Source organism: Stegastes partitus, unplaced genomic scaffold (assembly GCF_000690725.1).
Source record: "Stegastes partitus isolate 25-593 unplaced genomic scaffold, Stegastes_partitus-1.0.2 Scaffold1992, whole genome shotgun sequence".
Taxonomy (NCBI): domain Eukaryota; kingdom Metazoa; phylum Chordata; class Actinopteri; family Pomacentridae; genus Stegastes; species Stegastes partitus.
In genome coordinates, this window is record NW_007579723.1 from 1 (window position 1) to 26,245 (window position 26,245).

At 43.0% G+C, this 26,245-nt stretch overlaps 2 protein-coding genes across 2 annotated transcripts; both read right to left on the reverse strand.

Annotated features, from left to right (window-relative positions):
* Window positions 1-10,535: 10,535 nt before the first annotated feature.
* LOC103373478 (probable G-protein coupled receptor 156) lies at window positions 10,536-23,857 on the reverse strand. The gene is made up of 10 exons (XM_008303367.1): window positions 23,669-23,857; window positions 21,163-21,315; window positions 18,031-18,158; window positions 17,808-17,943; window positions 17,612-17,722; window positions 15,577-15,702; window positions 15,210-15,305; window positions 14,444-14,680; window positions 13,549-13,707; window positions 10,536-12,380 (listed from the first exon to the last, which is right to left on the reverse strand). Exons 2-10 carry the CDS (start codon window positions 21,301-21,303, stop codon window positions 11,031-11,033), a joined length of 2,484 nt encoding a protein of 827 aa, XP_008301589.1. The 5' UTR covers window positions 21,304-21,315; window positions 23,669-23,857; the 3' UTR covers window positions 10,536-11,030.
* Window positions 18,299-20,848, reverse strand: LOC103373477 (zinc finger protein RFP-like). Its single transcript, XM_008303366.1, has 2 exons — window positions 20,534-20,848; window positions 18,299-20,104 (listed from the first exon to the last, which is right to left on the reverse strand). Exon 2 carries the CDS (start codon window positions 20,100-20,102, stop codon window positions 18,447-18,449), a length of 1,656 nt encoding a protein of 551 aa, XP_008301588.1. The 5' UTR covers window positions 20,103-20,104; window positions 20,534-20,848; the 3' UTR covers window positions 18,299-18,446.
* Window positions 23,858-26,245: the final 2,388 nt, after the last annotated feature.

The following is a 26,245-nucleotide window of genomic DNA, read 5'->3' on the forward strand; positions in this document are numbered from 1 at the left end:
CTGTAATGACAGAAATAGACTTTCCAAGAGCGTCTGAGTGTGTGAGAGAGAGAGAGAAAGAGAGAGAAAGGAATATAACTCTGCCTACATATTCCAGCAGGGCCATTTCTATGACGCCTCTTCACTTCCTCAAACCGTGAGAAAAGTCTGCGCATTCTCACACACACACACACACACACACACACACAGACCGACACAGCTCACAGCGAGATCCAACGCTGGTGTAAAATGGGAATGACCAAGCAATCCCAATGCATTTGAAATGACTCTTTTTTGCATTTTCACCGGCTGATTGTTGGCCCGTACGAAGCACGACCTTTCACACACTAATCTGGAAAAGCCTCAAATCCGTTTTATTATCTGTCAATCTTCACACAGACTTCTCTTCGTTTTATAATAGCAGGAAACTGTCACGGGAATAACCGGCAAATGAAGGATTACCTTCTTTAGAAGCTAGAAACACCTTTTTTTATTCTAATAAATAATCCTCAGGAGGGAACCATTAGAAAATTAAAATGTTAAAAATCATCCCACCGGAACATCGGAGAAAAAAAAAACGTCCTTTTTGATTATAACGAAACAAACATGAAATTCGCAGCAATTACAGAGAAATCGGCGAAAGCACAAAACACCTCGCGGCACGTGCTTGCAGCGTTGCCGTGGTTACTGTCAATCATCCTGCCGCCAGAACAACAACATGCAACAAATCACAGAGCGTTGCTTCATGTACATACGCTGTGTTGCTCAGATCTAAAGTGGCACAAGAGAGATAGCTGTTGCAACTTTTAGCCAGAGGCATCAATATTCAATTCAGGTCACCAGACTAGTTCAGGTCACAACTGAATCTGGCGAACGCGTGCACACGGTGGGGGCGAAGCAGGATAAGAGCAGGGCTGTGCATCGTTTCATGTTTGTCACAATGTTTTTCTAGAAAAGGTCATCACCAAAAGACACCAGCATCTGTCTTAAATGCATCTGTTGTGCTAAATTTCTGCCATCAAATTATAATCTCACGCATGACGGTGCACACAAACTGCAGATTAACACACAAACAATATGAGGTTTACCTTAAAAAGCATACGTTTGTGAAATGATAACACCCTGATTTACTACCGAGGAAGGATAAATACCCGTGTGATGGAGTGGGATTTATTTATTTTTTTCTTTTTTGGCGATTCAGATTCTCAAATGTGTGTGTACTTCAGTGTCACACACACAGCGTGGGAACTTTTTAAGTGCTGAGCCTCACAGTTTTCTGCCTTTCTGCCAAGTCTTGGTGTGACCTGACAAATTCTATTCACACCTTCATTCAGGATTTTTTCCTGCCACAACTACGACTTTTCTCCAGGCGGTTACACACTCGAAGCTCAAAAATCTTGCTGGTGTGTGTTTTGTTGCTCACTCGTTCCGGCATGTCTGTTCCCACACTTCTAGATAAATACCCAAGTAACCCACTGAAAATGGTGATAACGTACCGTATTGCCTGGATAAGAGGCCACTTTTCACATTTATATGGCACAGAAGACTAAACAGAGACATGATGTTGTTTAAAGTCCCCTAACGTGACTCCGCTTTAGAGGCACTAAAGGGGTAAAAGATTTACGCTGGTAATCATGTCGTAGTCGTAAAATTAATCATGTATTTACTGCAGGGTGAAGGAAGATTTTCACACCATTCATGTGGCATCACTACAAATAAATGTCAGCGAATAAGAACCTGCCAAACTGTCCATGTGTTCATTGCTCTCGGAAATCTGGCAAACAAATGCATACATCCACTCGCGTATATACAGCAGGTATAAACATAATATTACACGTACTAGGGATCGACTGATACGGGCTGTTTTTTTTAGGCTTCATATTGGTCGTATAAACTCCAATAGTGGATATTTGGAATATTTTACCAGCATGTGATGGCAGGAAACCCGTCATTCATCACTGGGCTTCTTCATTCATAAAGATGACAATAACTGAAGATGTAAATTAGAAACAGGAGTGATTAAATTAGGACGCTTTCCTCCATTTATGTTGGGATCCACTGAGATTGATCAATTTGTCTTCTCTATTTTTATAATCTTTCACGCTTCTAGAACTTTTACTGCACACTAAGGTTCATATCTTACTATTGTTTCACAGATCGGCTGCCTTTTAAGTTAGCCACTAGCCATTAGCATAGCCGTAGCCACTGCGAGAGCAGCTACTGGTTTGTGGCAACGGCTTGTGTTTCTTGCTCAGTTTTCGTAGCCTCTGCTTGAGGAACGTGACTAAATCAGACCTGAAGTAGCACATTTAATTTATCAATAATCAGTGAATAAATATGCCAATACAGATGATCGTGAAAACGCCAAATATCGACCACAATAATGGATCTATCCCTAACACGAACCTTAATGTGAATTCATGCCAGAGTCATTACGCTGAACATGTCGATAGGTCTTGAAATATTAAGTGGCAAGAACGTAAATGGTTGGAGCTGTGCAGATTAGGATGACATTTATATGGATTGTATTTAGAGATATTTTTGTAACCTTTTTTTTTTATTCAGGCTAGTTTCACCGAGCAGCATCCGAACGCCCAGATGACATTCACACCAGGAAGCTGCCGAGCACAGCCACAGCCTGACCCGCTGGTCGCTGAGCAGCATCCTGCCAGCCTGGGCAACCTCGCTTCTCAAACATCCGGGCCGCAGCCGCCCACATGCCCGGCCTGTGTGCACACAACGTGTGCAGGTACATCATGTGTAGTGCAAAGTGTCCGGCCTCTGTCGTACAGCTGATGAGATAATGACTGGAATATCCAGTCACAGGAATGCCACCACTGATACACAGCAATCTTGGCCAAGCAGCAGCGAGACGGGAGAGTTTTTTTTCTTTTTTTCTTTTGACCAGACACAATGTGGGCGCAGAGATTGTAGAGATCGGTGTGCAGCCTGCAGAGCCGCCGCTCCACAGTCCTGCCGCCACGCCGACTGCACCCGACAGACTTGAGCCGAGATTGATCATCTTCCTTTTCCTCTTTCCCTCTTTAAAAAAAAAAAAAAAAAAACCCTCAGCGATTCCGGCGGTTCTCGTCTTGTCTGCGAGCCCCGCTGTTTCATTCGGAATCAAAGAGTATAATTAGTTCATTTTGTTCCCATCATCACTTGCAAAATGTGAGAGAGGGGCAGAAAGAGGCAGAGAGAGCTGCAGCTTTGAAATGCTAAACAAGCCGCTCATTGTTCTTGGCCAGCTGCCTCACCCCCCCAAAAAACAAAACCTAAGAGTGCTCATGTGGGTGTGTGAATACATGTAGGTTTCTATATGTGTAGTGTGTGTGTGTGTGTGTGTTTCCGTCTGCCTGTGTAGGAGGGGTCGGAGTGTTCTCTCCAGGATCATACAGCTGCTTAGGATCATCAGCCAAGTTATTCGCACACAAATGAGCATAAGTGTGTGTGTGTGTGTGTGTGTGTGTGTGTGCGTGTGTGTGTGTAGGTCAGGGTAGTGGTAGATGACATACTGGAAAGGAAGACATAAACAAGTGGAGGTAGATTGCGACAAGGCGACACGGTGTCATATAAATTCAGTCCAAAGTACAATCATGATACGACATATCACACACCTCCGAGCGACAAATGTGATCTGAAATTCAGAAGAAAAAAAAAAACACAATTCCAGAAGCTGCTTGTGACCCGAGAAATACACGATTTTCACAAAATGCTCTACATTACAGTAGAGCTAAAACATTAGTTGAACAATCCAAATAACCAAAAAAAAATAACTGATCCAAGCAAAAAGGCCCAACATTTGCAGGTTCCTTCATCTGAGATGGGAAGATCTGAGTCTCCAGTGACAGTGAACGTAATAACTTTGGCTCTACTGATCAGACAAAACAACTAAAGTGAAGACATCCGCCATCTTGTCCTTTAGGAATCTGTCATCACCATTTTTTTTTTTGCACTAATTTAGGACACCAAATGATTATCAACAGACCAACATAAAACACTAGTTGCAGGTTAGTTGCCTTTGAGCTGAGAAGCATCCTTAAGCCTCCCAGTGTGTTCAAATCAGAAGCCCAATTGAACTCATTGGGTTTCCTACTGCATCATAATATTATACACTTACTGTACCCTGAGATGATTTATGCGATATCAACGTATTATTTAGTGATTTTATGCTGTGTTTAGACTTAACTCGGGGGTCGGTGATGTTATCGATCTGACTGCCAAGTAGAAGAAGATTGGAAATCACTGTCAATTCACTCAGAATGGCAAAAACTGCACCATTCAACTTTTAAGATCAAGTGAGGACAACCTTGACACTGGACTACAACACACTGCTGTCAACGTTTTTGACCGCAATCCATCATCACTATGGCACAACGTTGCCAAACGAAGTCACGATCCACAGCTGGCAGACTCATCCTTTAAGCGTTGCCCGTTTTCTTGAGTGCCACCAGCTACTTGCCTTGTTTTACATCACCCCAACGCCTTTGCATAAACTACATCACGCATTGATACTTCACCACAAGGGACATCTGAGCAATCAACGGCTCTGCATTCCTCTACGGGGTTGAATGCCACCTGTTGGTAAAAATCCAATTATTTAACACTCATTAAATTGGGCGACTCCAGGTTCAGCCTTTTAATGATGTGCTTACGAACCAGATGAGTCTCTTGGAGTAAAAAGAAAAAAAAAAAAATCAGGCTGAAAAACCCACAGCAAAAGAAAAAACTTTTGTACTGTTAAATCCACAAGGTCAGCCTCGCATTTCCTGCTTATTCAGTGGCTTATGTCTGAAAAATAATCAGGCCAAAGACGGGGTCCTCAAGTTCTAGCGTTAAGATTTCTACACACTGGGAAGCACTTTCTCTGCCTTTTCCATTTTGATCAGGGACGCTTCAAAACCCTCATAGTAGTATCTGGGGCAAGGCGAGTATTAGGTTTGGGGCTGGAGTGCATCTCCCTGCTTGTGTGTCATCGTCCGCTAAGTGGTTTCCAGTGCCAAGGCCCAGAGGAGAGCCTCAGCCTCGGGCCTCACCCCACCACCACCACCACCACCACCACCACCACTCATCATGATCGCATCACAGCCCCGAAGCACCGTTGGCATTCCTTAACAGACACGTTTTTTTTTAAACCTCACACACACCCAAAAGTGGGCAAGACAGGATGAGGTGCTGTAGATGTCAAAACGCCCTTCACTGGTCTAATGAAGTAGAATTTGGGTCAGTGTAATGCAGAGTTCCAGACAGGTGAAGCACCAATTTAGGCAGCAGAGGCAGCTCCTTATGTGATCAAGCTATAATTGGGATATTGAATATTATAGGTGGAACCTCTGGCACACATTAATCAAATTGAAATCTGAAGGGTAGCAGAGATAGATAGAAGAACTAGATGTGTCCAACATTGGCAGCCTCCCTGGCTCAGCTGGTAGGCCCTGACAGTCGCATGGCTCCATCTCTGCAGCCAGTCTATAACCAGCCTCCGGCTCGGTGCCACTGTGGCTTCACAGAACAGGATACTGTGTGTCACACTTCCTCCGGGCGTCGCGACGTCTAATTTCGACATAGAAACAGGAGCAGCAAAACCAAGCCTTTCCAGGATCGCGTCAGTCAAACCAACGGGCGCACCTTCCTGCTTTGACAGTTGCGTAATAGACCGGCCCTATCGCTTTAACTCCATTACGCATATGATTGGTGCTGTGTAGTAACGCCGCTTGGAGATCTATTCTACATTCAAGTGAGGGAAATAATCACAGGAAAAAAAAGGAGAGGGCTTTGGGGGTTTTTGTGTGTGACCTGGGCCGGTGCCAGCACTACCTCGCCGTGGCCCGGCCCTGCCCGGCGCGGCCTGCTAACCCTGGTCAGGCTGACCGGCCCCGGGGCGGCGCGTCAGAGCGCAGCGGTGTGCGCTCACGGCACCGTCTGTGACACAGATACATGACAGGGCTAGGCTACCAGGGAAGCTAACAGCGGTGCTAGCTTGACACATTTCCAGCCCCGGCTACAGTGAGGAGACATGTACCGAGCATATGTAGCCCCACGCCGGGGCCTTGGTGCATGCAGAAAAAGGTGCTCTAGAATTACATGGGGGTGTACTTACTGCTGACTTTCATGCTGCCGAAAGCGGAGGGCTGCGGCACTGGTTTGCAGCTCTCCGCGAAGGATGTGGTCCTGGGCCGACCCGACATGATCCGATCCCTTTTTAGATTCTCTCGACTCGGGAGACTGTGACTCGCTTAAACGGCAGGGCAGGTCGATTCGCCGAACCTTCTCATCCAAAAAGGATGACAGTAAATGAATATGAGCGTAATTCACAGGGAGGACAGGCGAGAAAGAGATCCCTTTAGCCCCACGATCCTTCACGCTGCTTCGTATCACCTAATAAACTACCCTTTCTTTCCCAGCAGACGAGCCGATCAGAGCATCGTTTCTTCCGTATATTCCAGGTTTTCTTTCAGCGGGCCTTTGAAGACACGTCTCCGACTAAAATAGTCATGAATCTGGCCTCTCCCTGTGGCCCCCTTCGTTTAAAAAAAAAAAAAAAAAAAACAATTTTGCGATTTCTTTTTCTGGAATCAATTTCACAAAGAGTTCAGACAGGGATCCGGGCGGGGATCACAGACAAATGCGGCGTTTTCTGGATGAATCGGGACACATGCAGCTCCTCTTCATATCCCGATGTGGAGGCTCAATGATCCGACTGCCATGGCGGCTCCCTCGCTATACCCTAGCCTACAGACCGTCCAACGGAAAATCTGCCAGTTGCCACAGTCTCGTACAACGAATTCACTGGCCGTGCGCTGACACAAAATCCGGCCACGCCGCTGTCAAATTTCGGCGTCTTCACCGAGGCTCGGGGGCAGCGAGCTCCTCACAAAATGATGGTCTTTAGGTACAGATTGCGACGATACTGAATTTCTTTTTTTTTTTTTTTTTATTCCTTCCCCATAGGTTTCGGGCTCGCAGTCTTTGTCGCTGCGCATGCGAGGCGCGCCGTTTGCGTAAAGGCTTCCAGGGATTGCTGCGCCTTCATCCAGAGAGCTTCACGCTGCTGACGCAAGCGGCGGCGCTGAATAGGAAAACTGTGAACGCGCAAACGGTGAATCTGGGGTGGCCGAATTAGCCAATCAGAGCGGGTATCCTTCAGAAATGGGCGTTAACCGGGGGTTCCAGCGGGCCAATCGGAGCGCCTCTCCGGAGCACCACATGGCATAATTTTGCTCGGTACCGCCTTCGAGACTTCAAAGGCTTTTCCCCACGCCGCGACATGGGACATTGGGCGGATCCGCTCCCGGGATTGATGAGCGGATCCGCCAATGGGGCTCCAGCAGCAGACTGTCAGTTCAAATGGACCCAGCTGTCACAGAGCACCGGTGGTCATGCAGCACTGTTGCTATGTTAGGTACAAAAGCCCAATCCTCCACCTTTCCTCGACACTTAACGCGGCCCTCTGGCACATCCATTTAATTACACTGCTTAGTAATTCTGATCATGTGCGTGTGCATGGCTGACCTGTCACTACAACTCTCCATTCAGGTTCATTCATCATTCTTGTGTGCCTTAACCCCATCTTATATATTCCCCATTATAGCTCTTATAAATGATCTTTTTCAATTAGGTATGTATGGAAGATGCCATAAATTTTAATTAATTCCTTAAATTCAGCCCCACACTACCTCAATTCCTTGAATCATGCACGTATACATACTGCACATATACTGCAGGCCATCTAGTACTATTGCTGAAAGTTTTGTTCTTAAACCACATGTTGTATTTATCACCAATTCCATTCTAATTTAATATATTTAACATATTTTTAGTTTGAAGCACCACATTGCAGAGAACATTTCATTGTGCATTGCTGAATAAAGTTGAACCTTGACCCTCGAAGCCTTGAGAACTCCTTTGGCTCATCATTTTTCTTCTTTTTCTTTCCTTGGACATGTGCGATACGGTTCTATTTTAATAGTATTTATGTATATTTGGTTTATTTTTGTACAATATTTCTCAAATGTTTGCACTATCTTGGCTGCTGTAACACTGTGGGATTAATAAAGGCTTATCTTGTCTTAATAATGCTGTTGAAAAGGCATTTTGATATTTTAAAATTGTATTTTTGTGTAAATTCTCTTTCGGTTTGCAAAGCACTTTAAGCTGCATGGTGTGCATGAAAGATGTTTTATATGTACAGATCATCACATATTACTCATTACTGTAGGATGAAGTGTTTGTTCTTACACTACATTATCTTTTGCATTCTGATTTATTTTCTTTGTACATTACATGTGTGTTGCACGAATGGCACAAGTGCATTTCATTGTGCAAAACACTAAAGCTGAACCTTAAACCTTCACTTATGCCTCATAGATTTGCTCAATGTCAGTTAAAAAGAATAATTTTGGGGAGTCCAGGTTGTTTAAAATTCCTTTCACTGATCTTTTTAATCTAATATTTGGTAATAATGTTGATTTAAATGCTTAAATGGCAATAAATGATCAGTGGGTAAGATGGAATTGTAAGTCTGCCAATGTAGAAATTAATATTACTTGCAAGTTTTATCCAATCTGTAAGACATGAAGCATTAATAAAGCAATCAGTTTCAAATTATAAACCCCTAACAAAGAGTAATTTATTAGACGGTGATACAATTTATGCCTCTCAAATCACTTGAGGTCTACCTCAAACGCACCAAAGTGAATGCCGCTGCTGCGTAACTCATTTTTAAAAAATGCATGAGGTTATTTAGGGAAACAAATATAAGGTATGATTGATTGCCAACAGTTTTTATTCCTCAGTATGCCAGTGTTGCTCATCTGAAACAGAATGCAGGTCAGTTATCTTAGCTTGGCAGGAAAGTCTTTCCTCCTTCACAGTGATAGGTGGGCTGCTAGTCTGTCTTTTGTGTGGTTTATTTATACTTTGTAATGCTCCGTATCAAAGGGAATTTCTCCCAGGCTGCCCTTCAATGGTTCATATGCAGAATAGAGCGCAGCAGCGTCTCAAAAGCAGGCAGCTGAGCAGAAGTAATGCAAGACACCGTTTTTCCCTTCATGGCAACACCTCCCCCGGCAAACGCACATTTTCCCATTAGCGCAAGGGAAAAAAAAAAAAAGTAAAATACAGAGAGGAGATAGTGGAAGGGAGCGAGAGTGAAGGCCAAGTTAGGAAAGAGAAATCTAAAATAAGAGAAGAGAGAGTTTCTGTCTGAGTTGCAGGAATGTTATGGAAACTTCTGAATGCGTGTTCATGAACCGTTTTGCTGAAAGTCACGTGAAATGGATGCTGGCAAATCTTCCCCCCTTGGATAATATTAGTTTTAACACCGAAAGTCAAACGAAGGTCAGGTTTAACATTTTAGTGCATATAATCAAGATGGAGCTAGACCAGATCTTCAAAAACTTGCATGATTTACATACAGTCGCCCTAAAATATATTCATACACTTCCATGAAAGAAAAGGTAAAATTCACAATAGTCACTCAAATAACTAGAAACTGAAAAAAGCAACAATAAATAAAAATTTGCTAAATTATAATTTAGTAAAATAAGACATTGATTTTGAATTGTGGTTGAAAAGAATAATTTAAAAATAAATAAATAAACTGTCCTTGACAAATTAGAGCACTTTGCTGATGAGCAGTGGGCCAAAATCCAAATAGCTGTCAACAGGTGCAGAAGTCTGATTGAGAGTTAAAGAAAACACTTGATTGTAGTGATTGGCTTAAAGGGTTGTTCAATGAAATATTAGTTTATGGGTCCCATCATGCTTGTTTTTTTGTTGCTGTTGTTTTTTTTGTTTTTGTTTTTTTATATTTCTCTTGAACCACAATTCCAAAGCAATGTCATGATTCTCATTAAATTTGTATTTGTTATTACTTTAGTCAATTTCAACTTATTTCGGCTGTTTTTTTCCTTCTTTAATGGGAGGGTATGAATAAATTTGAGGACGACTGTACACGGTTACTTTTTTGGTAATATGCTTGCTTAAGTACACATTTGTTAGGAACCAGTAAAGCACAATTAAAAACCTGAAATGACAAAGGTCTTAACGTAGTTCCTGTATCTTTACACAATCTTCAGGCTCTGTTGTACGATGGAGCGTTGTGTCTAAATTAATGCTTATATAGTAGATCACCTTAAACACATATGTGCTAGAACATGCATCTTCGAGAAGGGACTTTGGTTTGAGCGAAATGTGAGAGTTGGACTAAACAGGGACTCGTTTTTGGCCTGTGATTGCATCAAGCCTCTGTCTGTTTGGCTGTTCATGCCGAGGAGGCTTATCTACTGTAAAGCAGGAAAAGGTGCAGAATGAGTGGTGTGGAGTTTCTTTTGCTGTCCTGAGAAAGGATTAGAAAGGCAAAGGTCAGTAGGTCTCTCTGTCTTACACAAACACACTCACACACATCGGACAAACATTCCAGCTAACTGCGACCTTTGCATATTAAACACTCTTAAACAAAACAGGACGACAACACTGAGGTCATAAGCAAGCAGCGAAAAGCAACTAGACAGATCTGTTAAGGTTATTTAAGAGATCAGTGACTTAAAGCAAACTCAGATTCTGCAATAAAATATTATCACATCATTTTAAAGTATACATATAATAATGTAAAACATAAAAAAAGAACCGTAAAGTAGCTCTGTACACCAAAACATCAACAAATAAATATTAAAATAAATACAGCTGATAGAGTGTACATTTCTAATATCCTGTGAAAACCTTATTTTCACATTTTTAATTTAGTCGCTACTGTCATCCCATTTTGAAATTAGATTAGACTTTTTTTAAATGTCAAGGATTTTCATCTGTCAGTAGAAATATACAAATAATGCCATAAGTAATATTAAAAAAATAAACAGCATTTTGTGCTTTCGAGATACAAAAATCGACTCATGAGTAAAAGAATGATCCTGCCCTATGATGAAAGATTGAAGACTATCTTAACCGGCTAAGATCGAGTTATCTCTCGTCGTGGAAGCACAACATTTGTTAAGGACATCAATTCAAGTGGTGGAAATGGATAAATATGTAAAGTGCAGCATATGTGTTCATACAAAGGTGGGTTTGAGGTCTTCTTTGAACACCACGGGGCGGGGGGAGCGGTAGAGGCTCGTGTAGTCGTCGTACTCGCTGTCCGAGGAGTCCGAGGAGCTGTCCGAGCTCAGGAGCGAGCCCCGCTGCAGGCAGGAGTCGCAGTAAGGACGGTGGTAGTAGCAGTAATCTGTCGAGCTGCTCGAGTCCGAGTCCCAGTACCCACACGAGTCTCTAATGCGTTTGTGGTGCTGCTCGTTATCACCGCCCACCTCCACTTCATGTTGCTCCGCACAACGCAACACTGAGCATCTGTGAGACCTTGAAACGCATCTTTGACATCTTTCTTCATGCCCGTCTGCGTCCTCCTCCTCTCTTTCCACATCAAGGTCGCTGCTGTAGACCTGGAGAAGGGTGTCGTCCGCAGTGATGCCCTCAGGAAGCTTTCCTGTGTTTTGGTGTTTACATTTGTCTCTTGTCTTCCCACAACTGGGAATCTCTGAACCTGTGTAGAAGCAAGGAGGGGACAAACCTCTCCGGGGGGAGTGAAAGGGCGGCCGGCGTTTTCTCATGGCGTAGGGGGAGATGCTGGGGTAGCGGAAGAGAACAGGTGGATGAGGGGAGGGAGCCGTCCGCGAGGAGAGAGGGGAGAGCGCCGAGGCTTTGGTCAGCGGCGTCCTGGACGTTTGACCCGGAGATCTAAGTGTGGTTTCCATGACTGCATCCACGCTCAGCTCCTGGAGGATCTCCTGCAACTGTTCGCTGCTAATAAAACCAGTTGGCCTGGCGTTTGGTCCCAGCTGAACTGTCAGGCCGCTCTGTCCGCCAAACGTCTCAACCTGAGAGGGTTTCAGCCCTCTGCGGGATTGTAGAGAGGTGACAAAGTGCACTGTCTCCTCTGCTGTCCTGAGTAAGCCAGGAAACGGGAGGGGCTGTTTGAGATCCTCCCCCGTCCTGGACTCAGCTGTGTCTCTGCCTGAAGGCCCAGTAGCGGAGACGTCTCTCTGGGTTTCACTCACGCAAACTTCGACGGGGAGAGGGGAGGAAACAGAAATAGGGGCCGCGGAGTTCGGAGCAGAGGGAGGCTCAGTGGACGGTGAAACCACAGATAATGAAACAGGAGCAGCAGGGAGGTAAGGGGAGAGGTGAGGGGGTGAGAGTCTGGATTTAGAGTCTCTCTGAGACAGAGAAGAGGAAGAGGGGCCTTCAGACTGGAGCTCGGTGGTCTGAGTGGAGGAGGAGTTGAGGTTGGTGGCGGAGGAGTCCATGTCCTGGTCCTCGGAGGGCTGGCTCGCCGACATGAGACGAAGGAGTTTGTCCTTGGCGTTGTTCACCTGCTCCTGAAGACTGTCGATCACTGCGTTCTTCTGAAAATGGCATTGACAAACACAAGTGTGAACATTTTGAGACAAATGCATCTGCCTCTAAGTTTGCACATATCAGTTTCTTGCATTTTGAATCAATATAAACAGAGCAGGCCCACAGTGAGAGGCAGTTGTTAACATTTTGCTCCACAGCTGTTGTCATTTGGATGTGAAACTAAGTCTGCCCTGTTTTCTCTAAACCTCTCTTTTACTCACAGTATTGCTTGACTGATAAATACTGTTGTTCTATTAACACTCTAAACCCCAAAACCCCACTGGCAGTTTTAAAAGGTATGTTTTTCTGTTTTTTTAAATCCCCCAAACTAATCCATTTATCACAGGAAGAACTGTAAAAACAGAAAGAGTCTTTAGATTTGCAACATTCTGGTTAAATGTATACCTTTCCATCAAAACTGTATCAATTCTAAGCTTAAAATTGTGACATTTCATCAAAATCACCTTATTGTATATGAGTCATGCAAAACATTTCCCCAAATAATTGTTTACTCTCACAAAAAAAATAAAAAAAATTCTGTGCTCCTTGACCCAACAGTGAAACCGTTAACTGCGACCGATTCTTTAAATTTGAAAGAAATACTTAAAATTTGCAAACTTTCTGGCGGTCCTTGAACTACTCATGCGTGACAAGTCATTGAAATAATTCTGAGCTTAAAATTGTGACATTTCATCAAAACCACTTTATTCTACACATCTTGTAAAAGAAAAAATGCCAAATATAAATAATACTGCAGCCAGATTCTGTAAAAAAGAAAAAAAAAAACTGCACTTCTGTGTGAAGCCGTCAGTGACTCAGCTGTGACCAACAGTCATGTGCCTGCTGCTCTCCTCAGCTTCCTTCATTCCCCCTCACCTCCATCACCTCCCTGGAGCCTCACACTGAACCCTTCTTAACTGTTATAAAAGTGAGTTCTTGTCTGGGTTCAGTCCGTTGCAACACCAGTGTTAAAAATGTGATAAATCCAAAAATATACCCAAAGCATCTTCGTTATTATTTAAAGTAGCAGAAGCTGAATGCTGATGTTCTCCTTTTACACGTGCTTTAAAAGTGCAGATGCCACCAAGACTAGTATCAGTGAAAATGGATTGACAATAAATCAGCATTTAATTTGAATTCTTTTTCTATTTCTTCTTACTGAATATAATACATTACCTCACTCAGGAGTTTTTTCATGGAGCTGTTTTCCCCCAGCAGGTAGTAGATCTCATCCTGGCTGTACACAGAAGCCTGGCTCTTACTGGGGCTGCTGAAATATTTGGCCATCTGACTCGGGTTGTTCTGATCCTCTTCAAACTGCCGCCACTGGGTCAGCTGCACGGTGGCATTTCAGAGAAGTGAAAAAAAAAGAAAAAAAAAAGCACTTTGTTACACTCATTTCCAGCAATTGATGTACTGCACACACTTGCACAAAATGTCATCATCTGACCTGGGATTCTGACCAGGTGTGTTGGAGCATGAGGCCCATTGTTCAAATATTTCCTCCCTTTCCACCGGAGATGCATTCCTTCATTGTAACGTAAACTCCCTGCCAGACTCTCAGAGAGTCATAAACCTGTTTGCAGCGGCCTACGTAGGTTTGACTCATAAACACCTTCTTTGTGAGTCACGCTCCATTGACAGACATGGAAAACCGACACACGCACGGAAACGTCAAGTGCGAGCGCCTCGATCGCTCACAGATTTTTTACTAGCTTTATCCAAACACAAAGAGAAAGTCATACTCGTAGCTGTCATTCACCTGTCAGACATCTGCAGTCTGTGCCTGTCTGATTGATTCTCTGTATTGACTGCTGGTTTCCAGACACAGTGTCCTATTACTGCATGACTAAATGATAAACCTTCCTGAACAAAAGAAGCTACCAAACTGGGGAGATGCAAAGAGGTGTTTTTCCAGTCAAATAGAAAAAAATATTGCAACCTCTCCAATGCAAGTAACTAGAAACTTTGGTGCAGAAATGTCGGTATGATGCACATTTTCTCTGAGACGCCACATCCACAGCACAGTCATGCATTTTGCATGTGCATCTTGCGGTGTTTGTTTTCTAACCTGAGGCACAAACAGCATGCAGTTAGTGGCCAGTGTGCAGATGAAGATGGCTCCAGCCACGGTGCTGTAGACCAGGTTGGGCCAGGCCTGCAGGAAGACGGACACGGGGACGGCCACGGCAGAGGAGAAGGTGACCAGAGAGACGGCGGTTATGATGGTGGGAGACTGGTTGACCGGAGGATGGCTGACGTTGCTGGTCAGTCCAGCCAGATAAGTGCCATAGAGGAGAAGACAGCCCTAAGAAGAGACCAAGTCAGGACGAAGAAATATGTTTAAATCAAACTTTTTGTTGAAGCTGAGTTCTGGTAGTTTGTAGTAAGTATAAGGATTTGTTTTCTATCTTCTGATTGTGAATGAAACACTTAAGTAATTCTTTACAAAATAAAAGCTTTGGTTGTAGACGTTAAATAAATACACAGGTTCAAAAATGTATGCTTCATCTTTTTGTCATTTCAGAAGCCATTAAGTCTTTTAATATTTGAAATCTAATTTTAAATTTTACCTTTGAGCTTGGGCGTGCAGCAGTTCCCATCAGACATGTTCACTTAACCATTTAAACTACTTGTTATGACATGCATAAGTTATGCAATACCAAGAAAGCTCTCTGGACTAACTCCTAGTTTTACTATTTCTTGGAATGCAGCAATTTTGCAAATAAAAAACATCAAATCCAATATAAATTATGCCATCATCACAATAAAGGAACTCAAAACAGTCATTTACTTTATGGCTGCATGTAAATAATGATTGAACAGAGATGACTTACCTTCTGGATCACAATAATGATGACCCACAGATCTGAGTACACTGAAGAACAAGAGTCCAGCTGAGACAACGAGTAGGAAACGTCTCTCTCCATCACCTACATCAAAGGAAACCATGCACAGTCAGTGAGCTGACATTTAATCTATTTAGCGAACAACAATTCAACAGTTACATTTAGGTAGGAGAATGAGTTGTGCAGCCACAGTGTCTGCTTTTCTGCAGGCTTGTTCAAATCACGATGATTCAATTTAGATAAACAAATGGGTCATAAATGAAGCACCGAGTGTACCAGCCCTCACACTGTTCTGCAGTCCATCAACACCAAATTACAACTTTTTTTCCCCCACAAAACCACTAATAAATTCTACCTTGACAACAGCTCCGACAGATCGTGAACACCTGATTGGGTCTGTGAGGTTCCAGGCGGTGAGAACCAGCATGTCCACCAGGATCAGCAGAGCCACCAAGCCCATCAGCTGGATGTCACGAATGATCTACGAGAGAAGGTGAAGTCAAAAATCACATTTAAAATACTCCATCTCTGCAGGGTTATAGTAATATGAGTAATAAAAAGCAGTAGAAAGCTCCCAGAAAGTATTTACCAAGGTGCAACCATCACCTAACTTTTGGAAATCATCGAAATTAGTACAGAAAATAATATAGAGGTGTATGTCATGGGAAACATGCAGCAGATTTATCTTTATCTACATGACAGTAGTTGGTAGAACATTTCTGTATTTTCTTTCAACTATCACACAAAAGCAAAAAGAGAGAAACAAATGTGACAAAAGCCCTCTTGGTGGATTTAGCTGATGGTAGAAAAGAAAAAAAAAAAGAACTTAAGATGTATACATAATACGTGCTGACTAACAGGAAGCTGTGAAAGACAAAAACTAAAAAAGATCTACACATCTTGGCCTGAAAACGTCTGTCATGCCTCATGTTTTGCTGTTTTCATTCAAATCTTTTTCAACATTACTTCTTTTGACCCACTTTACTGGCTCTGGATTGCAATGTAGAATACCAAAAATCCAATTAAGGTAGAAAACAAATGGGAGTACACTCCAATGCAGAATCATCAACGTGTTAAATAATTCAAAGCTGTATCACTTGACAATAATTGTATTATAACATATTAACTGTAGGGTGTTTGAGCATATGCAGACTCTAAATTACCACCCAGAGGGAACAAAGTCTGTTTAAGTGAAAAAAAAAAAAGCTAATTTCCAATTAAGCCTAATTACATGAAAATGATTATTTAAAAAAAAAAAAAAAAAAAAAGCCTAATTACATGAAAATGATTATTTAAAAAAAAAAAAAAAAAAGCTGTGAACACTACAGCTTTCTCAGCTTTAGAATGGGTTGTGTGTTTTGTAACATTGCACCACATGGGGAGGAATTCCCATAACAAGTAGGAAACCAGACTGTAAGACTTAAGATGAGATGATAAAGATGTGAGGGGATACAAGAGCATCACTGAAAGCTGAAACACAGTTGTAGCAGTGGATAGGAGGTTTAGGAAACTAACAATAACAGAAGGCGCAGCAGCTGTCTTCGACAAATTACAACCACACGCAAATTTGCTATCTAAGCAATCTTGCATTGAGAAACAGACAGATGAGTGTGTCTGACTTGGCACAGGGAATATTTGGTGTTTCAGTGATGCTCAGAGGGTGCAAAGCAAACTGCACAGAGTCAGCCTTTACAGATGGTTCCCAGGAAGAAAAGCCTTGCTCACAAAAACTTGAAGACTAAACTTTGCCAAAGAACATGAAAAGAAGCTTGATCAATACTGGAAGCTGCTTCTTTTATGTCGACTGTGAAACCTGGAGGTGTGAATGTGCAGATGGGGGGCAGCGTGAGTGCAGAAGGTGTAGGAGGGATGACATTTCATACAACACGTCAAAATACTGAATGAAAAGATGACTAGCGGTTTGAAAAATGAGAATGAGGCATTTGCCAACAGGACAATGATGACAGACGCATCGCAACAAGACACACACGAAAGTTTCTAAAGAAAAAAGAAGTGAAAACCAAGACAGCTGGTACAAACAAGTATGACCCATGACTTGAACACCTTCTATTGAAGTCAGAAGTAGAGCAACAGGACTACTGCAGCAAAGAGCAGCTGGAAAGAGTCATCTGTGAAGACTGGTATCATCCATACTTAAAAACAAAACAATAAAATCTCACTATGAGGGTTGGACTAATGTTTGTTCCATGTAGTCTGTCTCACTTGTTTGTTTTAATTACAAATATGATCAAAAAAATAATGCTGTTCATGAATGATTTAACATTTTAGTGATATTGCACAGGGGTATAGTCATTTTTCTTGAATCCAACTTCCTAAACTTTAGATGCTGAACACACTGGACCACCAGGAAACCCAAGGACGATGCCTACCACTCTCTTGTCAGGCACTCGCTGTGTGAACACTCTGTACAGTCTCCACGTCTTCCCCAAAATTGGACCGAACACCAGGGTACTGCCGACACAAAGCATCCACATCCGAGCCTGCAGGAGAGAGCACTGCGTGATTAACCAACAACATAGCAATGCAACAGTGGAGATCTGAGGGATGGAATGGGTGGACGCGTACTTGTAGCACAGCTATGGATGCCCCGCCTTGCGATTGAGCTCGTTCATCAATAGCGAAAAGGAAGCCGCTGCTGTAGGTGAGGACGCTTCCAAAGAGGGTCAGGACATTCAGGTTGGGACTGGACATCTTCACTATCCTGACCATGTGACACACATATACATAGAGTAAATCTTCAGCAGCTCTTTGAGTTTATATATGACACATGTTTCACTTTGTACTCTACCTGTTGTTTTTGAAGCGCAGGGTGAAGAGGAGGAAGCAGAATGCCAGCAGGATGCCGCAGGAGAGCAGCGTCCACACCACAGCACTCAGCACCGGGGAGAGGGATCGCCTCGGGAGCTCCACCGCCATCTGTACACACACAAGTACATGCAAACCACTTAAAGTTACATCTAAAATATTCCAGAAGCAGCTCATGTACGTGTAGATTCCATAATTGTTGTTTCTTTCTTGAATGATATGCTCAAAAGCAACAAAAAGGAAACACGTGATTCATCTCGATGAGCAAGATTTTATTCAGGCAAACAGAGCAACAAGCATCACACAACAACTTTATATCTGAATGTTTAAATGCTAAAAAAAGATAAATAGATGGCTGCAAGGACTCAACAGCAAAAAGAGATCAAATGTTCAGAAGTTTCAGATATTGACAGGCGAGATGATAAGAGGAACTGAGTTGACCCCGTCGTGATTGCGTCGGGGGTTAAAGTAGGGGAAAAGTCTTTCTCTGAAAGAGTATCCGGTGAACGTGTAGATATGGGAACGAGAGTCCACGTTGTAAAAAGAAACCTGCCCCCACCCCACATCCACATACACCCCGACTCTCTCGGGTTTCTCGACCAGCGGGACGCAAACGGGAGGGCTGCTGAGCGCCCAGTAGCTCTCGTCCTTCCTCATCCCCAGAGCCCAGTAGCCGTTTTCAGGGTTTAGTATGCTCCCTCCTTTTCTGTTGACCGATTCCAGTCCAACTCCAATATCCCACTCCGTCTTCCCTCTCACCTGGACCTCATAGTAGAACCTGCCAGACGAGAAACCCTCCTTTCCCAAAACGCTAACACCGGGGTAAAACCTCTCTGGGTTGTCAGGGAGGTTCAGGGCTACATCACTGTGATGGGCCTGTTTCTTGTTCTCAGACAGCACCAGTTTGGGATGAGCTGTGTCGGGATCCAAGGTCACGTCCACGGCACACTGCTGAGCCCGCTGAAATTCAGCCTCGCAAAGCCTCTTCACCTCAGCCTTTACCGTCTCCTCCAGCTGGCAGGCGACTCTCCTGACCGCTCTCCTTAGCGTGCCCACGTATTCAGCGCTTTCCACGCCGGTGTCAGCCCAGTCTTTGGCGGCTGGCATTGTGGAGAAAACTGGAGAGTGCTGGAGAAGGTAAAGGTCGTCTTCGGTGTGTGAGAGCTGGTCCAGTTCGGTAGTGCTGTGCCTCAGCTGATTAATCTCCTGCTCCAGCTCCACGATAAGCCCGTTGGCCCTGCTTTCCACTTGCCTCTGCTTTGCGCCGATCACCTCGACCACCTCAGCTTGACCTCTCTGGACAAACTGGAGCAGTTTGTCGAACACTTGCCGACTCTCTTCGATCTCTCTTTCCGCATTCCTTCTGCTGAGCTGAACGGTTTCTTTGATCTCGCCGATTTTCTTCTGTCGGCAATGGATCATTTTTTCCACTTCTTCGTTCACGCTTCTAATCTGAGCTCTCCTGTCTCTGCTCTCATCCTCTATACGAACAGTGTGATGAGCCTTGTGGTCTTTCTTAATGCAAAACTGGCACACATACGTCTCATCCGTCTTACAGAACAGGTCCAGCAGTTTCTCGTGCTTCCTACACACTCTATCTTGCATGTTCATCATGGGGCTAATCAAGCGGTGTTTCTTGAAGGTGCCAAGGACAAGATGGGGCTCCAGATGGGTCTCGCAGAATGATGCCAAACAGTCCAGACAGGATTTAAGAGCCTTGACTCTTTTTCCAACACACACATCACATGAGACCTCCCCTTTATGGCCTGTTGATCGGTCCGCAGCGTTGGTTTCATTTTCATACCTCCTTTCTGCCAACTCCTTGAACTGAGATGCCACCTCCGATATGAAGATGTTAACTTTGAGGTCAGGCTTCATGTAAAGCTTGTGCTTACACATGGGGCACTGGGGCAGATTAACGTTCTGCCAGCATCTTTGTATGCAGTCCCTGCAGAAGTTGTGCCCGCAAGGAGTAGTGACTGGCTGGTTGAACAAATCCAGACAGATGGGGCAAAGAAGCTGCTCCTTAGACAGCACACTGCCAGCAGTAGCCATATCTGGGAACACATCCAGAAAGAAAAAAACAGGTGGCATTTTATGGAATAAGTTGGCTCAGCTTCTTGTATTTTTGTCTTTCCACTACACTGTTAGGCTTAGAAACACTTGTGCCTGGTGAGCCGTCCACGTCCCCAAATAGCAACAAATGCACGGTGTTACGTTTCATCAAAGGGTATTTCATCTTAGCTTAAACACTTCTCGTGTCATCCGAGTTCGACAAATAATAAAGCGGGGTTGCAGGGACATTAAAATAAAGTAAAAACACCACATTAAAATACTATCTTTGCCACATGAAACATTAGCATAACAAAGCAAACACAGTGCGGCTCGCTGTTCCTTTTCCCCCTTTGGGTGAATTTGCACTTTGAGACTGATTTATGCATAAATTAACATCATAAAGCACGAAGGAAATCAAAGAGATAACTCACCTTGTTTTCAGTGCGGTGTAGCGGGGAGAGAAAGGCCTGTTTGTGTTCCTTGAAACAGTGTCTAGTTTCTGTTTAGAAAGTCACATTACACTTTCTGGTGCCCGCCTCATGGTGCTGATCTGCGCTTACGCCGCTCTTAAAGGCACCGGCGACTGAGACGGTACTAAACATAGCTTCAGTAGTCCATCCCCATTTCCCTTTCTGGATCTCTACTATTTAAATCGTTTCTCCAGTGGAACAGTACCGCATTTCTAGTATGTTCTTATTTGATGTGTTTTATTTTAGTGTGTATTTTCACTGATATCATACAGAAGTTCCTGAACTCTTACACTGTAAACACAAACAGACCAGCAGACAAAAGCCACATTTAAAAGTGATTCACAAAACTATTTGATTCTTGTGTCACTGATCACTCTTAATGTTCATGTGATCAGTTTATCAGATGAGATAAAATAATAGACAACAGCTCATACTCAATATTATAGTATGAATACAGTATGTAGACACTTTAACCTTTCACCTACATTCTGCTGGCCAGATATGACCTCTGATGTAGTGTGTGTGCTATATTTCAAACTCCATCATTATGAGTTTCTGCATTAATGTGCACATAAAGAGCGAGAGATTACCGTGCTGAGACTGCATAGTCTCTGCAGAATGTCCAGGCCCTCCTGCCTGTTGACTCCTGACTGGATGAAGCAAAGTGGGGAATCACACTGGGAGCTGCAGTTCAGCTCAGGCTCCATGATCGGCCCCAGTCTGTCCACCATCACGCGCACATCCTGTGGAAGAACCAGCGATGACATTTGAAAATACAATACATTGCTCTTAGTAAAACAACCTACAGCAAATCAGAAGTCACACTCATAAAATCCCCTCATCCTCGGTTTAGTCATGACATGTTTTGTTTAGTCAGAATTCCAAAAGAGAAAACACCAGAGAGCAATGTAATGCATTTTATGTAAAGTCCTGCTTCTGTTTCCAGGGTTGTAATGCAGTGAATAGTTGTAAGACTTGGTGTCACCACAGTGTGGTGCTCTGACAGAAACCTCTGAGAGAAGTGACAGGGACATGGAAGTGATTGTGCTCTGCACTGAGAGTGAACTGACAGGGAGAAGCTTTAAATTTAAAGCATGAGCAAGCCTGACAGACACTCAGGTTGGAATGAAAGAGAATAAAATTAAGGTAAAGTGTTGAGCATTTCCAACCACAATACCACAAATGTAGCAGCTAAGACTCATGTGTGACAGGAAACCTCAGTTCTCACTAACATGACGTCATCGTGGTCGCTGCTTTAGCAAACACTGGATCATGCTGAACATCTCTGTGCACGAAGCGAAAGACGGAGTCAAAGGAGAGAAAATCTTGCAATTCCAATATACCAAACCCATCATTTACAGTTTCGCTAAGGGCCACATAATCTGCAATCAGCGCAGTTACTTAGCGCATCCGAGATTGAAGAGGTAAACTTTATCACCAAACAGCAGTTTGTCACTCTTGCCACAGGCATTTTTACGAGGCTGCGCCATGCTGCACTGACATGTTGCAGCGTTAATTATGCGGCATGGTATCACCTGATACTCTGGAACTAGACTGAGAGTCTGATGATTGTAATTGCTGCAGTGACTCAGCTACATGTTGCTGAGACAATGTACGACTACTTGTATTGATACAAATTGGCAGACAGGTGCGTGTTTATGAGCGCGTTCTTAGGCATCGCAGGTCTCGACACTGTCTGAAGAATGACGAAGGTCACCTGAGTGGGTTCTTCGAAAAACTGTGGGAATTCTTCACTCGACTGGGATATGAGGCCAAGAAAACACACAATACAGAAAGAAGTGAATTATTATATGAAGCCCACGGTGACCTATTTCCAAAAAATCCTGGCGTTAACAGAACAATGAGGCCCTCTAGGCAACATATCTGGGAAATGTCTGGAGTTCCTGTTCATGTCCTTTCGTCACTTTCCAAGTTTAGATCACAGTTAAGCTTCTTCCCGCAGGAAAAGCCGGCAGAGAGAGGCATTTCCGGCAGTTTTACAAAAAAAAGAAAAACACCCTCCATAGGTTTCAGCTTGGAAGAAAACCCGCCACCCTGCAGAGGTCAACAAAGGTCGACTAACATCCAGCTGTGGGGTCACTGTGTAATCAGCGAGAGCAGGGCTCGACTCCAAGCCGAGTTGGATTTTATGGACATGTTTTGACAGTTCAGAATAGTCATGAGGAGTGTCTTTTGAAGTCCTCAAGGCTAAACCGCAAGTATAATACCTGAGCTACCTGTGGCCTCTGATGTCTTATTTAAATGTGGGATGGGCCTCACCTGTCTTTAACTTTGCTTTCACTTGTTCACTTACCTTCAGGCCTCCATTTAAACCTCATTTTTTTGAATTTTTAATGTTATTTTTTTTTTACCTATCAGGCATCGTTTCCCCAATTCTGACAGACCACTGGGCCCACCAAGACAGACATGGATGGCCTGTGACTTAAAAATAAATGGAGTAAAGCCCATTCATTGTCCTGTCAGTCACTCTGTTTATCTTCTAAGATTAGGGTGTTGTAGCGGCCAGATGTAAAGCCTGGTTCAGGGGGCAATATTGAAACATTCCTTCTCAGTCAGTAATCCGTTTATAAGTTTATTCTTTAAGCTGAGTTAGAATGTAATTACTGGCACCGCCTCAGGCCTGGCGCATGCCATTTCTGGGCACATGGTGCATTTCGCAGCCTGGGTCTATGAACAGTCAGGTGCATTTGTCAAAATTTCATCAGAATAAATAGTTAGTTTGAATTTAGGAGCCTGCAGCAGTCCTGGATGAAACCATAGGACCACTTCAGAAAGCATACAAAATTGTCAGTTTATCAAAAGGAAAGTAAACGTTTTTAAAATATTATGGAAGGAGTACAACACTTTATTCTTTTAACAATAAATTGTAGATTAAGAGACATCCTACAAATGAATGATCTCCATCAGCAGCAGATTTGTCAGAGGTGAATTTAGGTAAAAGTGATGCTCATTCATGGGTGCATCACTGAAGCTACCTTGTAAAACACCCAATTCGTCAATCAAAATTGTGAATGAAAAGGAAAAGAACAAAAGAGAGACAAGAACCCCGTAAAAGTGAAGTTTAAAAGCGCAAACCTCGGTCTTCAAAGCGCACGGAGGATCCCATCGCCTCGTCCGGCTTCAGGCTCCATCGCGCACCGAGACTCAGAAACGTTGCAATTAAAACTGAAAATAGATCAAAAGATAATGCGTTGTCTAACATCGCGACGTAGTTCCCATGGCTGCAAAAACTTGGAATGAATCCCCCACGACTTAATCTCGCCGTCAAACTGTCCGTCCGGGAAGATCCTGTCACTCAGGAAAAGTTCACCAAACTGCAGGAGTTCTGTCTTTGCGCATGGAGGGAGGGAGGCGTGTGAGTGTGTCATAAGAGAGAATAGGAGGTGTTTGCGCGCTCTCTCCCTCCCTCTTTCTGTCTTTTTTTTAAGCTTTCCAGCTACAAATGTACCACAAAGGGGTTTCAGAGTGTGATGTGAGCGCTGTGGTTGTGACAGGGGGGGCTCCCAGGAGGACTGGATGGCGCGTTATGGGACAGGGCGTCGCACTCCATGTCCACGGTGCAAATAAAATGCACTGGAAACAGGGCTTGTTTCAGTGGAAAAAGAAACACACCATCTCTGTTTTGTCATTTGTGAGAGATGGTAGAGAGAGATTGCTCTGCAGGCTGATAAATCACATCAAAAGACAAGACAAGTTTTCCCTCTGAGCGCACTGAGCCAGCGCGAGTATTTCTGCATTTGTTCCGCCAGCTATAAGATTCATAAAGGTGTTATTAAGACGTCGCAGAGATTTACAGTGTGAGCCTACACACGGGGTCATTCCTGATGAGGGAGTGCCACCACTTCTGACAGCTGGAAGCGAGGAACCAGAGACACACAGGGAGATTATACTGATGAAAGGAATATGCGGTTATTCATTCATGCACTCATCAGTTTTTACGCACACATGCTCTTCTTTATCCTGGATTTAGCGCAGGTTCACTCGAAGTAATTTTCCACGAGTAAAATACATTTTTCTAGCCTTAACTGCGTAGAAGATCATGTGGAGCCTTTATTTTGGGCTTTTTAAAAACAATATATTGTAGTAATAATAATATGTAAATACGCATATAAATTGATTAAGTTAATATATGTTAAAGATTGTTTATGGATATTATAGACTGATTTAAAAAACATACTTCTTCAACATTTTGCTGTGAAAACGTCTGTAGTCATGTGTAGTATCTCTCCTTTAACAAACTCACTAAACTTACAGAACCAATCCTTCTTCTGTTTCAGATATATCTTCACTATTCATTTTAAATTGAATAGTTTCTTGTATTACAGAAAAAGGAAATGTTTGTGATTTGCAATTCTAGTTTAAGTTTTTTTTTGTCAATATCCTTGAAAAGTTGATATTTTATGGTTACAATGCAGGTTTTTGTGGTATTTTACATTATATGTGTCAATTTGCAATCTATTTTCAGAATTATATTTTTGTGTAAGCGAAAAATACAGAAAACAATCTGTAAAATTAAAAGTAAAAATTCAGTGAGTGTACTCTGTGTTTATGTATAGAAGAAGATTGCCTCAAACACTAAAGAATTCTGATAAACGTAATTTTTAAAAAGAGAAAAGTTAGAAATATAGTCCCACAGCAGTTCCAATTTCAGTTTCAGATTAATTGTGTGGTTCCTGACAGGAAAGGTGGAGCCGATTAAAACAAAGAACACATACAGACCTCCACAGATACAAATTATGAAATGAATGGACTGACTTCATTTCACACGATATTGGGCTTCTAAATGCCCAGCCAACGTCTGCCGCTATTTACTATGTGTGCTGACAAATAACACTGGCATTAGAATTCAACAACATGGACACATACATTTAAAAAAAGAAGACTGAGATTTCTGTACAAGAAAACTTATGTCCAAACAATTGACTCACAGCACCTTTTTTTTTTTTTGTAAGATAAGATTCATTGAAAAAAAAAAATCAAATCAAATAGAAACATATAAATAAATTCACACATGTTTCTGTTTGAATGCAAAAGGAAATGCATGCCATCAGGTCAAGTCTCAAGATCAAACTTGTGTCTAAGTTGGACCCATGCTATAGGTTTCTTTCAACACCTTCCAAGACACTCCTCTTGGAAAGTGTTGAAAGATGTTTTAATGTTACAGGCTGTTGCCACGCTCCGATGAAGGCAGAACAGCTGATTATGAAGTTACATAGAGTACAGTCATAATGCAGCATTAAGTCACTCAGAAAGTGTTCATTAGCAGCCGGGACTCTGGATCCTTTGTCAATGGAAACTCTGACTATTAGAATCATTCTATAAGTTCAAAAAACACCCCAAAAAACAGAACCAATAATCAACTAGTCGTCTGTTAACATAAGAACTCTGAGACATGACTACTTCCAGCAGGATTTGGGATAACAGCCCCTAAGCTCACCATTTTTACAAGTGAGTTAAGATCAAATGACGCCAGGTTAGTTCCCTACCGAGGGACTGAAACACTGTCACCAGCTCTGTTACAGCCAAAGCGTGGCAATCACTCTCAGGTTTCCCTAAAGATCAGGTTCACATAGACTGCAGCAGCAGCAGCAGGTTGGCTGCGCTGATACTCAGATTACTGGGAGCTTGAATATTTCATCTCAGGACACGAGG

What these genes read in the sequence shown, in the direction of transcription:
- LOC103373477 (XM_008303366.1), bottom strand. Translation starts at nt 20,102, where the DNA reads ATGGCTACTGCTGGCAGTGTGCTGTCTAAGGAGCAGCTTCTTTGCCCC.
- LOC103373478 (XM_008303367.1), bottom strand. Translation starts at nt 21,303, where the DNA reads ATGGTGGACAGACTGGGGCCGATCATGGAGCCTGAGCTGAACTGCAGC. An exon ending in GACTATGCAGTCTCAGCACG is followed by an intron (nt 18,159 to 21,162) that starts GTAATCTCTCGC and finishes GTGTGTGTACAG; the next exon opens with ATGGCGGTGGAGCTCCCGAG. An exon ending in CTGCGCTTCAAAAACAACAG is followed by an intron (nt 17,944 to 18,030) that starts GTAGAGTACAAA and finishes TCACATGGTCAG; the next exon opens with GATAGTGAAGATGTCCAGTC.